General features: G+C 44.9%; 1 protein-coding gene across 1 annotated transcript in view; it reads left to right on the forward strand.

Moving 5' to 3' along the window:
* The first annotated feature begins 775 nt into the window (after positions 1 to 775).
* Positions 776 to 17,017, forward strand: part of LOC115297661 — a 114,477-nt gene continuing 98,235 nt past the window's right edge. The window contains exon 1 of the mRNA XM_029945816.1: positions 776 to 1,230. Coding sequence (XP_029801676.1) covers positions 891 to 1,230 — 340 coding nt within the window. The 5' untranslated portion in view covers positions 776 to 890. The remainder of the gene's footprint in view (positions 1,231 to 17,017) is intronic.

A 17,017-nucleotide genomic window follows, 5' to 3' on the forward strand; every position in this document is an offset into this window, starting at 1 on the left:
AATGATACCTGAGTAGGGGTCAGGAGGAAGAAAGAGCTAAGATGATGTCCTCACCGAGCTCCTTGGCTGCCAGCTTCCCCAGGCCTCACTTCTTTTCAGTTGTGAAACTCAACACACACACACCCCTCACCAGTGCCACCAGACTCCATTTCAAGCATGCACTCTGCCCACACTGGTTCCAAGTGACCTACTTTGGCCTCATCTTCTCTTTTGTCTCCATCCTGTCAAACAAGAAAGCAGATACCTGGGGATATGCGGGAAGTCTGCTGACAGGTAAGATTTCTGCATAGCCATCTTTTTTACTCTTTCTGGACTTTGTGAGGGTGAGCGCCTTGTCTGATTCATCTTTGTGTCCCTCCATCACCTTTAGTGCAATGCTTGGCACACAACAGGTGCTCAACGAATGTGCCTTGAATGGCTGTTTTTATGAATAGTTTGCAGAAGTGGCTCTTCAAACTACCAGACCTTGAATCCATTCAGAAAAGACCAACCAAATCCAATTAATTCATTGTTCAGAACTCTGCCAGGTATTGGGTATTTGGAAGCCCAAATTTCATGGGGGAGAGCAGGAGGAAGAAGCTCGTGATGGGTGCATGCACTTCAAATTCAACAATCCGCAGTTATATCTCCATTTCCTGGGAAACAAAATCTCCTCATGGCCCCAGGGCCCTTTAAATTTTACTGTGACTGTTTTCTTAAGAAATTCCTGGAGCAGAGCCTAACTTTTGTGTAGGGGGTTGGCAGCGCTTACATTCGTGGCCCAGGGGACGGTTGGCATAGCGGTTAGTGAGGCGTTTGCACGCGAAGGAAACTTTTGAGAAGTCGGATCAGCCCGGCGGAGGGTCGTATGAAGCTGGAGGCCCCGAGAGTCCTTGAACTCCAGGGCCTCTATGAATCTGGGGACGGGAAAATGGGGATGGCCAAGGCGGCCAAACGTTTGTGAACCTCCACAGCTCCCGACCTCTCCACTTCGGCGGCCCGGACACCGCACGGGTTCTTGGGCTGAAGTCGAGAAGAGCCAGGGTGCCTGGGCCAGAGGGAGGGCCAGGGCCGGAGGAAGGAGTCAGGGGCCGCCGCCGCCCCGCCCGTCGGGCTGTCCGCCCCGCCTACCCCGAGCGAGGCGGAGCCGGCGCCCGGAGGAGCTGGAGGAGGAAAGGTCTGAGCCGTCTCCAGGAGCCCTTGGAGACCGAGTCCCCGGCGGCGGCGGCGGCGGGGGGAGCGCACCGACAGGCAAGTAGGCACCGAACGGCGGGCGCAGATGGCGAGTCTGGTCCCTGCGGGCACAGGGGCGCAGCGCGGGGCGTCGGCCGGCCAGTTCGGGGGGCCGCATCCGAGTTCCCAGTGCTGGGAAGCGAGATGGAGGGAGGGAACGGAGGAAGGAAGGAAGGAGGGAAGAGTGTCCCGGAGGGCGGGGACTGGTCGGGGCCCTGGGCCCGGGTGAAGGGGATGGGGGAGGGAGGGCGAGGGACGCCCAGACCCGGAGACGGATTGCGCGCTCGCCCTCGACGGGCGGCGGCCGAGAGCCGCGGAAAGCGGGGGCCCCACGGGGCTACGGCTGGGGCCGAGGCCCCCGGGATGGGGGCGGGAGCGGGAGGAAAGGTCCCGCACTCGCCCGCGTCCTCGCCGGCCCGCTGCCGTGAGCCCCGCGCCCGGTTGTGGTCGGAGGCTCCGGTGTTCCCAGCCCTTCCTTGCGGCGGTGCCAGGCTCTGGAGGCGGGCGGGCATCTGGGGGCGACCGGGGCGCCACGCCCCTCTTCCCTACTTTCTTCCGCTCTTTCTTGGGAGTAGCGGGCTGGCGAGCAGCCGCGGGACCCGCTCGCGGCTGAGTCTAGCGGGGAAATAGCGGGTCAGGGAGGCGAATCCAGCTCACGTGTCTCGTGAGGGACCCCCAGCAGTGAGTGGCTCGAGACGGTATTTGCAGGTGGTATGGGGAGGTCGAGCTCACGAGTCTTGAGTGAATTTTTTTTAAAAGCATTGTCGGGACACTTCATGGATCGAGGTGACTTATTTTTCCCCTTAGTTTCATCTGGGGCATATCAGTTAAAACTAATTTTAAAACGCTGTCACTAAGGTCGTCGGACTTGTTCTTCGCCTTATGTTTGTGTCTTGTAAACTTAAACCATTCATAACTTTCGCAGAACTCATGATTCTTGTTAAATCACCGCCGTGGAGTGAAACTTTGGACAACTGGAAATATAAGAGAAGAAACTGATGAGGCCTGTTATCTTGTAGTCACCCTTGACCGGGCGTGGTTGTATACAAACAAGGTTATAGAGAAGGAAGTGGGCAAAAACCGGAGAGAAGGCAGGTCCCCTGCGCCCACGTGTCGGGGCTCGCTTAATGGCTGCTCCAAGTGGAAACAAACCGGGAATTTATTAAGGCCTTGTGGAGTTGGACAAACTTCACATGATTAGCTTCCTTCCCATCGGTTATTTCCTCTCCTCCCCTGCTGTCTTTGCGGACGCGGTTTATGTTTCCTGGAGCTGTTGTAGCTTCGTCTGAATGGATTGTCTATAATGAATCTTTTGGATGTTGTCAGATTTCGGGTCTGTGTCTGTGTGTTCGCTACTTTTAAAAGCGGAGTTCGGCATTGTTTTTAAAGTGCTAGTCACTACACTGAACCATTGCTGGTGCTTCTGGGCTCTGCTGTAAATTATCCCAGGATGGCGGCCCTCACCTAGGAGAACCAGGAAGGCAGGCAACGCAAGAATGACGGGGTTGGGTTTTACTATTGCTATAACAATCACATTCAACTAAAGAGCTGTTTGGTGGTTTTTTTTTTTTTTTAGGCCAAATTGTATGTATTAACAAGCTCCATTTTTTTTCAATAAACAAATGATTCACACACGTCGTTTTTAAAAGTAATCAAACATTTTATAGACTCTTCAGTGATAAAAGGACTTTGGGATCAAATGTTTAGTCCCTTTGCTTCCCTAACAGTTAAGTAGCCCCATAAAACTCTGGTTTAAGTCCAAAAAATGCTGAACATTCTAACGACCGTGTTTTTGTAAAACCACATAAGAAATGTAGTCATATTTTTCTGTGTTTAACCGAGGTAGTTCACTAGTTATTGAACCCCAACAGCATTTAAATTTGTGTAGAAATACATAAAAATGTGACTCTGTGTTTCACAAGAGACTGAAAAGATTAATATTATAAAGATAGCAAGTTCCAGTCTCATTTGGAAGATTAGCTCTCTAACAGATTCGAGGTGCTGGGTTTGTACTCTCACTTGTTGAAGGACATGGTGGTTTGTCAACTTGAAAACCCTTGAGGAAATGGTTAGCGAATACCAGATTAACTTTGTTTATTTTTTATATTGAAAACTTCTCGGAGACAAAAACCTTAAAACTTCAAATTGAGAATTAAGTAATTTATTGCTGGATAAATTGTCGGATTTGTTTTGGGTGGTTTTTTTTTTGTTTTTGTTTTTTTTAAGTTTTGTATGTCAGCTCAAGCTTAATTTAGGGAGGTGAGTTGTGGAAATCAACATGTTTTGGGGTCTGATTTTGGAAGAGAAGCAGTTTCACAGTGATTTGAGGTATGACTTCTGGTGTCAGAGAGACCTGGATGGGAATATTAGTTCTTTAACCTTTTCAGTCTGATTTGTAAAATGGGGATGATAGTGGTCTCTCTCTCAGTGATTTTCAAGAAAATTTACGAAACAATCTTTGCAAAACTTTTTGTACCTAACACAGTTACTCTTCAACATGGTTCGAGATTATGCTTTTCTAGCTGACTCTAGCAGTAGGCTATTGGATAAATTAAAAGATGGCAGCTTGAGCCTTCTGAAAATGTTACATAGAGCTATTTGTTTCTAAACTTTATTTATTTTGAGAGAGAGAGAGAGAGAGAAAGAGAACACATGAGTGGGGGAGAGGCAGAGAGAGGGAGAGAGAATCCCAAGCAGGCTTGGCACTATCAGTGGAGCCAGACAAAGGGCTCCCTCTCATGAACCGAATTGCCACCTGAGCTGAAATCAAGAAGCAGAAGCTGAACAGACTTAGCCACCCAGGCGCCCCTGGAGCTATTTTAAATTACAAAGGAGATAACCTGATTTTATAGAGTTGTGTATCTAGAGGTATAAAATACCTGTGTACATATGTATGTTATGTTTCTACCACGGTGGTATGAATAATTATGATTCATTAAAGTTTTAATTAATTAAAGTTTTAATATGCTTTTAGTGCTAAAGTTATAGTCATCTAATATTTTTAGAGCCAGGCAGTCAGAAACATTTCATTAATCATATTTTAAATTTAAAGAGAGTTTATATTTTAAAAAATTGTGTTTATTAGCCCTGGATAGGAAATTAAATCAGGAACAGAAATATTTATCTTTAACCAAGTATGATTTTTAATTAAAGTATGAAAAAATGTGACCCAAAGGGTTTCCAGTTACTTTTCATGTACTGATGTTCAATGCCAACAGATAAGCCATTAGAAGTGTTTAGTACTGATTGGGAGCATTTTGTAAACATTTTACAAAAGTATCGTGACTGATTGTAAACTTTTGTGAGAATTCAGCTGATTCAAGGACTCTACTCATCACATTATTGAATCATTTGAAAAATTTAAAAAATCCTTCCATGTTTAAACCAAATCCTTTTAAGCACTTGTTGTTTCTTAATGTATATATATCAAGTGCCTGAGATTAGACTGATTGGAATCCTAGCTCGTGTAACAGAGGACTTCTCATTTTACTGATTGTCCCACAGGGAGGCAGAGATGGTGTTTTATAATATTTTAAGATAATTTTAAAGGGTACAGTGTTATCATGAATCGTTTCTTGTCTATGACATTATACTCTGAAAAGTGAAGGACTTGATTGAATAAATTATTGATTCTTTTCACTCCTGCAACATCATAGCATAGAGATGGATTCCTGACTCTTGCTTCTAGGTGTGTAGAGTGCGGGCAGGTTGCTTCATATCTCCGCTTCCATGAGGTGTTAGGAGGAATAAATGAGTTCATCTGTCTAAAGTATTTAGAACAGTGTCTAGCACAGAGTCTGTGTTCAGCAAATACTAATGTTATTACTTCCTGAGATTTTCTCTTTCTAAGTGTTATATAATGAGCATGTATTATTTTTGCAAAAAGGGAAACAACTATATGAAATTATAATGTTTCCCCCAAACTTGAAAAAGCTCATTATAGTTAGGAGTGCCTGAATGACTCAGTCAATTGAGCATCTGACTTTGCCTCAGGTCATGATCTTGCAGTTCATGAGTTTGAGCCCCACATGGGGCTCTGTGTTGACAGCTCAGAGCCTGAAGCCTGCTTCAGATTCTGTGTCTCCCTGTCTCTCTGCCCCTCCTCTGCTCACATTCTGTCTGTCTCTCTCTAAAAATAAACATTAAAAAAAACCAAAAAAAAAAAAAAGGCTCTGTAATTATATAGTCCTGCCAAACAGCACTTACAAAGTAAGAGAATATGATTAGGCAATTGTCATTGCATCTTTTAAATGTGAGATGGATTGCTACATTAATTTGTTCAACAAATTCTTCTAGATCTCAATCCCATTTTCCTTTCTTATTAGATACTTAAAACACACACACACACTAATCCATGAAGTCTATGTTATGTTACGTTAAGTAGGGGAAGGGAAGTGTGCATTATTAACAATTACAGATAGTCAAAAAAAAAAGGATTTATGCAGATGAAGGAAAGTCTAGAAGAAAATACAGACCAATGGATGGTGGGATCTGGTACTTTCCTACTTCCCAGTTTTCCCAATGAGTATATATGTAATAAAGTGTACTTGTGTAGTAAACAGTTACTCATTAAAACTCTGGTTTTTTAGCTACAAATAGCAGGCCACCAAAAACCACCAGCTTTCATAGCAGTTGAAGATTCTTAAATGTCAAAACAGTAAAAGGCCGTTTCAGAAGTTTGTAGGTTTATCTTTTTAAGAGGTGTTTGAAATTAAGGACTGCAAACAGACCGAGTCTACCAACCTTGACTTTATGGAAATGGTCGCTTCTCAGATCTAGGACCTGCATTGACAAGTTGCATGCCTACACCTCCTTCAGCTGTCGGTGCCTCCACAGCAGTCACAAGGAAGACATGAATACACTTAGTTTAACAGAAAGTTTGACAGATAAAAAGTACTTAGAGCACAATCGTGTGCTTCCATTTATTGAGCTGTTCTATGAGTATGTACAGTGAGAGGCGCTGAAGGACAGTGAGGGGAGGGGAATGGGAGGTCCATTTAGAAGCTATATATCAATTCAAGAGAAAGATGGGAAGAGGGCTCCTTTAATGGATGAGATGACCCACCTGAGGAGAATTATCAGTGCCTTTCCATGGGGGTTAGCCCCCTTTCAGTCAGAGAAGGCAAAGCTTACAAAAATTGCCTCAGAGACCCAGCAGGCCTGAAGTGATCTATGAGGTCAGCCCCTCCTGTGCATGGACTCCCAAAGACGCCTTGAGAGTACAGATGAAGGAACTGGCCTGCTGAGTCCAATTCTAGAACCCCCTCCTACCAACAAGGCCCGGCCTCCCCACTGTTCTCTTAGGAAGAGTAGTGAACAGGTGACTTGGACCCAGGGCAGAGTGGAGTGATTTGACCGGAGGTTCCTTCTAGCTGGATTTTTCCATTTATTGCCAAGTCTCTTAAAAATCACTTCTAATGTCCCTTAAATGTTTGGTTTATCACATCAGGCTTTATTGGGTATCGTAAAAGTGTTTAGTGTGAGTGTCTGCTTGTCCTCCTCTGACAAGGAGGGTTTCTGTCTTCTTTTAATGGGTCTGCATTTCAGAAGATTGCTGTATAATAAAACCCAGGCTGGTGCAGACTGTTAAGACTTCAGATACTTTGAATTCTGCTGGAGAATTAGTAGCTAAAAGAAGAATTTGTTGTATGTAGGTCTGCGTAGTGAATCAGTGGCTAAGAATCTTCTGCAGTTTTTCACATTCATTGGTTATAAGCAGTGACTTGGCTTTTTTACAGAACAGACCACCATTCCACTTGCAGTCAGTGTCACATGAGTGACATAGGCTTCCTTTCTGGTTGATCAAGGAGACTAGTGTAAGTTCTGGTTAACTTGGGTGACATCATCATACATGCCCACTGGAGTGGGCTGTGAATCAGTTGTCAACTCTGCACTTGGTTTCCTGTATAGAGAGTTCATCCTGAATGGTGGTGTACAAACCACACGAGCCCATTGGGGGTGGAATCTTTACCAGTATAGGATAGTCACGCTTTTATTTAGTGGCAGATGCTACGGGCCAGGATGTCCCTGAGCACTGAACATTAAATCCTAACCCTCACTGGGACCCTTTGGCTAAGACTCCAAGCTTGTGGGGACCTCAAATATGTCTGCTTTTCATGGAAGAAATTCTTGCGGAAGAGCAACACAATTTAGATCTCAATGTGGGCTAAATATCTAAGGATAGAAAGAGGAATCAAAATCCAAAAGCTGCTTGGACTTTATTGAGGCTTACTAAAGACTTTGTTGATATAAAACCACACCAGGTTTATTCAACCTGAGCCTCGGGCAAATTGGAAAAATGTTGAAACCAGCAGACTTGATGCCTGTCCTGTACCCAGACTATTGAAACCTTTTAAATTATTAGAGCATGGCCTGCGTATTACACCCTGGGGCTTCACCTGGGCGTATAGGTCATGATTGGCTGCTCAGACAAGTTGTCAGGGGAGAATTGGATGCCTGACCAAGTAGCAGAAGGATTGAATTGTGACTTCTTGACAGGGCTGCCGTGAACTCTTGTACATGTTGTTCACTGCACAAGAGTGTCTGGCCAGGGAAACAAGTGGGTCTCAGATCTGCTCCAAAAACCATGTGTCCTAGGCTAGAGCTGTCTCTGCCAGAAGGGGGCACTTCCTGATGCCATCAAGTCTGCAAGCCTAGGTCCACTTGGAGGGGTTGCTTTTTTTTTTCATTCCGGCAAAGGCAAAATGTGGCTGCAGCGGTTCTGCCTCTCACAGGCCTCTTTGGCCACAATAAACTCTAAATGCCACAAGCTGGTAGAGTCTGGCACATGGTAGATGTTTAATGAATGCCAGCGGAATGAAGGAATAAAACCACGTTCTCTGTATTGTGTGTCAGTGAAGTACATGAGCCAGTGTTCTTTTTTAATCAATTAAGTAACATTGATTGTATCTGCTAGGAAGTGCGTGTTCCCCGTGATGGGCTTCATAGTCTTCCATTCATCATTTCTAAGGGGCAGGTCAAGATCAGTACTTGGGGTGTTGTGGAAATTGTTGACTATTAGTCAAACTCTGATAGTGTGCTCAGTATTGCTGGGGTCCCTGCACCCCTTTCATGGTCTGCCTGATGAAGGGAAGACAGTGGTGACTCCTGGGGATGTGTGAAGGGATTCGTGTTATTTATTGACCAGCTTGGGCCCTCTCCTGGGGGGCAGGAGGCAAAGGACAGTGGCTGCAAGAGCCTTTAGAACTTACCTGGGAGCAACTGCTTCTCCTGTAAAATGATTTTTCTAGTTTATGGTAAGAAGAGGGAGAGCCTTATTGCTAAAGCTACCAAAACCTAAGGGAGTTTGTCTGTGGCCCCCTCGGTGCCAGCTGGCACATCTTGCATACTTTCTCTTTTAAGTTGATCCTTTAGAAAGCAGAGCCTACTCTCAGAATTAACTTCCTCTTCCTGGCTGCTCTCCCGAGAGGCAGTCGCACTGCAGGTAGCACAGGTCATGTTGAATGGATCAGACTGCTAAGACAGTGGTTCTGAGGATAGGGGTGCTGGTTTGGACTTAGGACTTTGGTCTTCTGCACCTTTATGAAGGACTGCCTAGTTTGTGGGAGGAAGAAAAGCCCACAGGTACATAACCGTAAATGCCTTTCACATTTGATCTTGGTTAAGTGCAGACAGATTCCCAAAACAGAAATAGCAGGACTCCCTACAGAATTTCTTTAAATTTTTTTTTTAATGTTTGTTTAGTTTTTGAGAAAGTGCAAGCAGGGGAGGGGCAGAGAGAGGGAGACAGAATCTGAAGCAGGCTCCAGGCTCTGGACTGTCAGCATAGAGCCCGAAGTGGGGCTTGAACTCATGAATTGTGAGCTGGAGGCAGCCGCTTAGCGGACTGAGCCTCCCAGGTGCTCCTCTACCGAATTTCCGAAGATAGCAGCCTCACCTATTGTTTTTATAGTTATGGTTTGGTTTCACAAAATTCCAGGACGCTCAGCTTTTCACGAGTATCTCTCGTGAACTAAGTGGAATATCCCTATACATGCTTGCACCCCCCACTTTTAAAACATAAATCTATGAGCGGCATGCTTCAACCATTACCGTCCAAATTGAGAAAGCAAATACATGCCCCTGGCATGTTGCCTGCGAGGTGATCGTAGTGTTTCAGTCTTTACCTCCCATTCACCTGCAGTTCTCTGGCTTTCTTCTGTCTGTAATAAGTAGCAGGGGCCTCAGGCACACCCACGCCCAGCAGGTGATGCAAAACAGGGCAGAGATCACCCTCTCGAGGCTTGGCTCGCTGTGCTCACCTGGACTCTGGTCCAGGGTTTCTCTAGTTTGCTGATGTCCAGTGAGAACTCCCCTGCCTCAGTGAAGATTTCCCAGATACCTTCTGCGCTGCGTTCCTTCTTAGCTTTGTGTCTTCCATGTGGTCTTGTCTCTTCCTCACACTTCTGTGGAAAATGGCTTATACAGCCTCTTCATTTTTTAAAAAATAGGTCATGTATTTATATGGTCCTGCAAACCCTTACAACCACCTATAAAGGTGAACACTGAGAAACCTTGCTGCACCCCTTCCCCATCCAAGTTTTTCCCTCACTCCATAGGTTGTAACTTGTAAATACAGCAAATAAGAATATATATATATATATATATATATATATATATATATATATATATTTGAATTAGGGGCACCTGGCTGTCTCAGTCGTAGACCATGCAACTCTCGATCTGAGGTTGGAGGTTTGAGCTCCACGTTGGATGTAGATATTACTTAAAAATAAAATCATTAAAAATATATAAATAAATAAATTAGCAGTATGTCCTGGAGCTCTCTGTCTATCAGCATATTATTTTGCCACTGTGTGGACATACACAATTTATTCATCCAATCCCCTGTTACCGGACTTCTGCATGACTTTCAATCTTCTGCTATTACAAGCAGTGCTGCAACAAATAAAGGTGTGATGGGTCATTTTGCCCCTGTGCAGGTGCACCCAGAGGACTGGCTCCTAGAGGCGGGTCTGCTGAATCAAAGGGCCCTGTAATCCCCCTCCGGAAGGGTTGGCTTACTTTGCCTTCTCACCGGCAATGCGCTGATGGCTCTTTTGGGCCTAAGGGTAGAGGGGGCTGCCAAATTGTCAGTGCAAAATTGAGAGAAGTGGAAAGTAGGGTGTTTTATGCCAGTTGCTAATGTCTGATTTATAAATAGTTTTCGGCTAATGGTATTATTAAACTGGGGCTTCTCCAAAACCATTATAAAGATGATCTTCTAGTCTAGAATTTCTCTCAAACAAAAACAGAAGAGATTGAGAATACATAAATTCCAATGGCATTTCCTGCAAGGTCTTTTAAGAAGTGTAGAATTTTCTATTTATGTGTTTCTTCTGAGAGGCCCTATGTGTCACATTTGTTTTTCGTTTCCCCCCTGAATTGGGCTCCTGTTCTTCCTTTGACTTTAGCCATGAACTCCACGTCCAAAGCAAAAGAGAAGAGGAAAGACAGTGTAAGGAGACTGGCCAGAGTTTAGGATTTGATGAGAGGCATGGGGTTGGAATTGCACAGGACCATCCCTCTTCTTGAGGGGCTCTTTCGGTCAGCTCTGGGGATGAGGATATGTTAACGGAAAAGTAATTGTCATCTTTTTAAAAGTGAAATCCACCAAAAGAAAGAAAGATTGTGGTTTAGCAAAAAGATGACTGTGGGTTTTTTGGTTTGCTTTTAGAAATTCATACAAGGCAGTCCTATATGTATCTATGTGAGAGAGAGAGAGAGAGAGAGAGAGAGAGAGAGAGAGAGAAGCCAAACAAACCCACATCAGCAATAAACTCTCCTCCCCAGAGTTCGCACATTTAGTAGAGGCCCCTGGAGGCTCCAGAAAGGAGGACCTGCTTTTCCAGGGCCCAGGGCCCTCGTTTTACCACCTGCATATGTCAATTATCATTTTTGTGAAGGTGGCTTCTCAGTTCTTTGGCTGCTTTTTATTTTTCCTTCCAGTGCTGCTTTCTGTTGCTGTAGTGCTGGCCTCCCCCACTGTAGTGTCAGCTCCATAGGACAGGCTCCTGGTTTGCTGTTCTGTCTCCAGGACCTAGAAGGTTCCCTAGCACCTGGAGGTGTTCCATCAACAGTACGTGAATGAATGCTGCTGTGGTATGTGCCTTCTGGACCTGGCTGGGTCTCTGCAGTCAACCGTGATAGGGTCCCGTGTCCAACCTGGGCCTGGCGTGGGCAGGGCAGTGGCATGGTAGCCATTCCTGGCCTGGTCTTTCAGCAGGATTCTTTAGCCCTTATATGCTCCCTGACAGTGTGCGTCATGGTTGAGAGCTCGAGCGTGCAGTCTGCATCACCTGGGCAAGTCACCTGCCCTCTCAGAGCCTCTGTTTGCAAAATAGAGGTAATAACTCCATATTTCAACAAATTCAAGATGCCATCAGTTATGAAACATGCTATTCTGTGTGCCAATAAAAAAAAATTTCTGCTGATTCCACTCTAACCCACATCAACCATCATCAACCTTAAGACCGTATTACTTTTCTGTGGCTGCCGTAATAGATGACCACAAATTTAACAGCTTAAAACAACACACGTGTATTGTCTCACAGTTCTGTAGGTCAGAAGTTGGCAAGGGTTTGGCTGGTTGCTCTGGGTTTTACAAGTCCTACATCTTATTGGGAGACTCTGGCACCTGTTTGCAGGGTCATTGAGGTTGTTGGCAGAATCCAGTTCCTTGCAGTTGTCAGACTTCATGCTGGCTGCCAGCTGGGGGGCACCCTCCGCTCATAGAGACCTCTCTCTGGTCCTTGCACTTGGAGCCTACATCTTAGGGCCAGCAGTAGCATGACAAGTCCTTCTCATGCCTGAAATCTCTTTGAGGTCTCCTTCTGTTCCATCTTTGCCTCCAGCCAGAGGAAGTTCTCTGCTTTTAAGGATTCATTTGATTTAATTGGGCCCACCTGGATAATCCAGACTATTTCTTCCCCACCCCCACCCCTATTAGGGTCTGTAACCTACCTTAATTTATAGCTGTGAAGTCCCTTTTGCCATATGGTATAATATATTCACAGGTTTCAAGGATTAGGACATAGACATCTTTGGGGGGGACAATTATGCCTACTCAAAGAGTTATCCCAATATAAGGGATGTAAACAGAATATGCTTCTTAGAATTGATAAAATACTATCTTTAGCTTAGGAATAAAGGAGCTACTGATATATATGTATATATAAACATTCAGCGTGTTAATAGTAAGGCTCAAGTATTAAGGATTGTTATTGTAGTTAGTATTAGGATCATAGTGCTCCAAATAAAGCTATCTTTAATTTCAGTTGAAATTGTTCACACATTAAATGTATTTGGAGCTGGTTGGGAGAGATAGCGTTCCAGCAGGTAATTTGATGATGATGATGTTGATGTGCTAGGAGCTTTGCATACACTTACTCTCACTGTGCGGTAGCCCTGTGTGGTGAGTAATGCTGGCTCCATTTACAGGCCAGGAGGCAAGTTCTGAGAGGTTGAATACAGCTTAAGAGCTCACTAGCCAGTGGTGGTGGCATCTTGGTTTGAAGCCAGGTCTGTCTGACTCTGAAGTCAGCGCTCTTCATGGCACATGTTCCCTGTCTCACAGTCCCTAGTGGTACCATGTGAAAAGTGTAACAGGGAGAGGTGGCCACCAGGTTTGTTGGCTGGAGGGGGTGCCCTCCTGGAAAGGAAAGGAACAGAGAGGAAGAGACAGTGCCTTGTGACATGTCTGTCTGGTACTCAGATGTTTCCTTGCCAAGAATGGTTTAGCTCATTGAGGACAAAGGTCCTGTCCCTTCATCATTTTTTCAGTTTTTAGGAAGTACAAAGATGATCTGTTTTCATTCAACAGGTGTTTATTAATTGCCTACTCTGGGTATACAGCTATGAGCAATACTGTGATTTATAATAAGAAATACGTATATGGTTCATCCTTCCTGGCACTCAGCTCCTAAAATTCTTGGGATTTTTTAGGTGATGAGAGTAAGTGAAAAGTGTTCTTTTGTTGTGTCAATGAGGTGACTTTTGGACTTGCCCATAGGCTGGGGGCTGGTTACTAGAGGAACTAACACATGATTAGAAAGTTGGAACCTACCCTCCCCGAGGAGGAGAAGAAATGGAGTTTGAATGAGTCACCAGCGGACAGTGATTTGATCCGTTGTGTCTACCGAGCAAAGCCTCCATAAAAACCCAAGTGGAGGAGGTGAGGATAGCTTCCGGTGGGTGAACACCTGGAGATGCAGGGACACGACCACGCCTGGGAAGCCGAGTGCCCTCTCCTCACACCTTGCCCCATGTGTCTCTTCCATCTGGCTGTTTCTGAGTTGTAACCTTTGATAATAAACCAAGAATCTAGTATGTAAAAGGAGTTGAGTTCTGCGAGCCATCCTCACACATTAACCAAACACAGGGTGGGGGTTATGGAAATCCTGGATCTGTGTTCAGAAGCACAGGTGACAACCTGCGCTTGAGACAGATGGTGGGCTGGTGGGGGGGGCAGTCTTGTGGGACCGAACCCTTAACATGTGGAATCTCAGGAAGACTGTTCCACACCTTAACTCAATTCTCACACACTTAGCTGGTGTTGGAGAATTGCTTTGTGATGTGAATCCCCCAACTTCCCCCCATGAATTGGATTGGTGACCAGAATCCTTTTATATACTGTGCGTGATTTTCAAAGGGAGATAAGTTTAGCATTGGGGAATTTCTGCTTTTTAAACTATTTTAAGTGTAACCAGGACAAAGGGGGAAAAGAGAATAGAAGAAAATGGTTTAGCAGAATTGGAGTAAAAGTAGTAGCTACCTGAATTCAATAAACTATTCTAAAATTGCCATCTCTAGAATTTTCCCAAGATGTAACTGCAACTTGTCTATCTTATTAGGTTCTTGAAGTTCAGGTAAACATTGTTGAAAACCAATATTATCATCTCCTGCTCAAAAGCCTGCTTTTCTTCCTGCCCTTTCATACCTTCCTTCTTCCTTTTTAAAAATTTACTTATTTTGAGAGAGAGAGGGAGAGGAAGCAGGGGAAAGGCAGAGAGAGAGAGAGAGAGAGGGAGGGAGAGAGAGAATCCCAAGCAGGCTCCATGCTGTCAGTGCAGAGCCCAATTTAAGGCTCCATCCCATGAACCGTGAGATCATGACCTGAGCTGAAATCAGGAATCAGAAGCTTAACCAACTGGGTCACCCAGGTACCCCTTGTCCTGCCATTTCTAATTCAATTCAAGACTTCTCCATCCACCCAGAATGCCAGGCTCTGAACCAAATCATCTGGAACCCCTCTCTCCTCCTCACCTACCTCCAGTTCAGATACTCAGGGCACCTACCAATGCCTGCTGCATCTGCTTCCTGACCAGCCCACATGCCTGCCCTTTACCCCCGCTGCCTCTCACCTGGATGGTTGCCATGGCTTCCGAACTAACCTTGACCCTTCACACTACCACCAGGGTGATTTTTCTAAAACCTCCATCTGAGTCTGTCATTTCCTATCTACCACCCCCCAAAGGCATCACAGTCTAGTAGCTAAGGGCTCATACTGTCTAGATTTAAGGCCTGGCTATGCTTCTTATAAGCTCTGGAATCTCGGAAGAGTTCTTTATTTGCTTTGTGTCTCCATCTCCCATCTCAAAAATGGGAGTGATAATAGCACCTACCTACATATCGGTTTGTGGAATTGAAATGAATTTCTGTGTGTGGAGCGGAAAGCCCTCAGTGAACATTGTTCTCCCCCAGGCCTTGAGAGCTGGGGCTCACCTTTCCTCCTGCCCTGCCCCCAGTCGGTGCCATGCAGGACCGATTCTGCAGACAGAGCTCTTTGTTGTCCAGCTAGGGAAGTACACATGTGCATACTATACATTTAGACATTTGCATAGCAATTTGCCAGTCATTTTATGTCTCTTGAATCTGATAAAAAAAAAATGGGACCTACATTTTATATTTCATTTTTCTAAGAGTTCAGTTTTAGTGCATTTTATCAAAGTGTTGGTCCATGATGAGTTGGGAATAAAACCAAAAAGCTGATCTCTCACCACAGATAGTTTGAGAAGCACTAGTGTGTTCCCACAGGCCCTCTGTAGTTGATTCACTCACACTGGCTGGGTCAGCCTTACTCACTGTGTAGCCTTACATCTCTCTGAATTTGTTCCCAATTCTTTCCTCTGCCTAGAGTTTATTACATATTTATTAAGCACCTAATTAAGTGCTAGTCTCTGGGGACATAAGGATGAATAAGGTGCTGCCTCTACTTTTGAAAAAGTTTCCCTCAAACTACCCCAGGAATTCCTGCTTGTCTTTTGAATTCTAGATAATTTCATTCTTTCACCCATTGAAAAAACATTTATTACACACCCGCAGTTTATGAGGCACTTGCTATATGCTATTCCTGCCAAAGGCAGGACCACAAGCCAATGGGGGAGACAGACACAAAATGAATAAGCAAATGACAGCGATGGGATAGGAGTGTCCCAAAGCATTGTGAGTAGAGAAGTGTGGAAGGGCAGAGGAAGGTGTGCCTGGCTCCCTTGGCCTGGGTAAAAGGGGATGGGAAAGTCAGAATGGTTTCACAGTTAAAGTAAGTGCAGCGTCATCAAAGATAAAGATCAGGTCGTGAGGTCAACCTCCAGACTAAAGCCCAGCGCTACTACTCACTAGTCCTGTGACTCTGAGTGACCACCTCTCTGACTCTTCAGCTTGCTATGACAATTCCATGGACAAGGTGGCTTATAAATGGCAACTGTATTCCTCACAGTTCTGAAGGCTGGGAAGGCCGAGATTAAGACGCTGGCAGGTTCAGTGTCTGATGGGCACCTGCTTTCTGGCTCGTAGACAGCTGTCTTCTCACTGAGTTCTCAGAACAGAAGACGGGGAGCTCCCCAGGGTCTCTTTTAGAAGGGCACTGAATCCATTCATGAAGCCTCCACCTTTGTGACCTAATCACCTCCCAAAGGCCCTGCCTCCACATGTGGTGGCATTGGGTTTAGGATTTCAATGCAGATTTTGAGGGGACACATACATTCCAACCATAACATGCTCTGAACTTCAGATTCCTCATCTGTAAAATGGGGGCTGTAGTACCTGTCTACCTTACAAGGATGTTTTGAGGCTCAACTGAAATTATTACATAGTGTACTTAGAAGAGCTGCCATGTACAATTCCGTAAATGTTAGATGCTGTCACTTTTTTGCTCACTTCTCTGCCCTCCTCTCTGGACGTATTTAAATTTTCTCTCACAGAAAAAATTTTCAGAGGTGTACTATTAAACTCATTAGGACATTGAATAATGCAGCTTTACCTGCCAATGACAGGCACTGTCCAGTGTACAGAAGGCTCAATGCTTAGGGAATTTCTACTGTACTAAAATCTAACCTTGAGCATGTCTTTTCAAAAAGCTTTGAGAGGAGTCTGGTTGCTATGGACTGAATGTTTAGGTCCCCTCCAAAATCCAGGTGTTGAAATCCTAACTCCCAAAATAAGGGTATTATGAGGTGAGGCCTTTGGGAAGTGATTAGGGGACAGTGCTCTCAGGAACAGGATTAGCTGTCTTGCTCCTGCAACCATGTGAGGACACAATGAGGCGGCCATTTTTGAACCTCACGGAATCTTCTAGCAACCTTGATTTTGGACTTCCAATCTCTCTAACTGTGAGAAATAAATGTTTGTTGTTTAAGCTACCTGGTCTATGGTATTTCTGTTAGAGCAGCACTGGTCAAACATTAATTTCCACTTTATAGGTAGGGAAACTGAGGCTCTTTTTATAGAATTGCTATTACTTGCCCTGGGTCACGGAGCTAGCTAAGGGCAGACGTGGAACCCCACAACTCTTGTTTTCCTATTTAGT

Source organism: Suricata suricatta, chromosome 8 (assembly GCF_006229205.1).
Source record: "Suricata suricatta isolate VVHF042 chromosome 8, meerkat_22Aug2017_6uvM2_HiC, whole genome shotgun sequence".
Lineage (NCBI taxonomy): Eukaryota > Metazoa > Chordata > Mammalia > Carnivora > Herpestidae > Suricata > Suricata suricatta.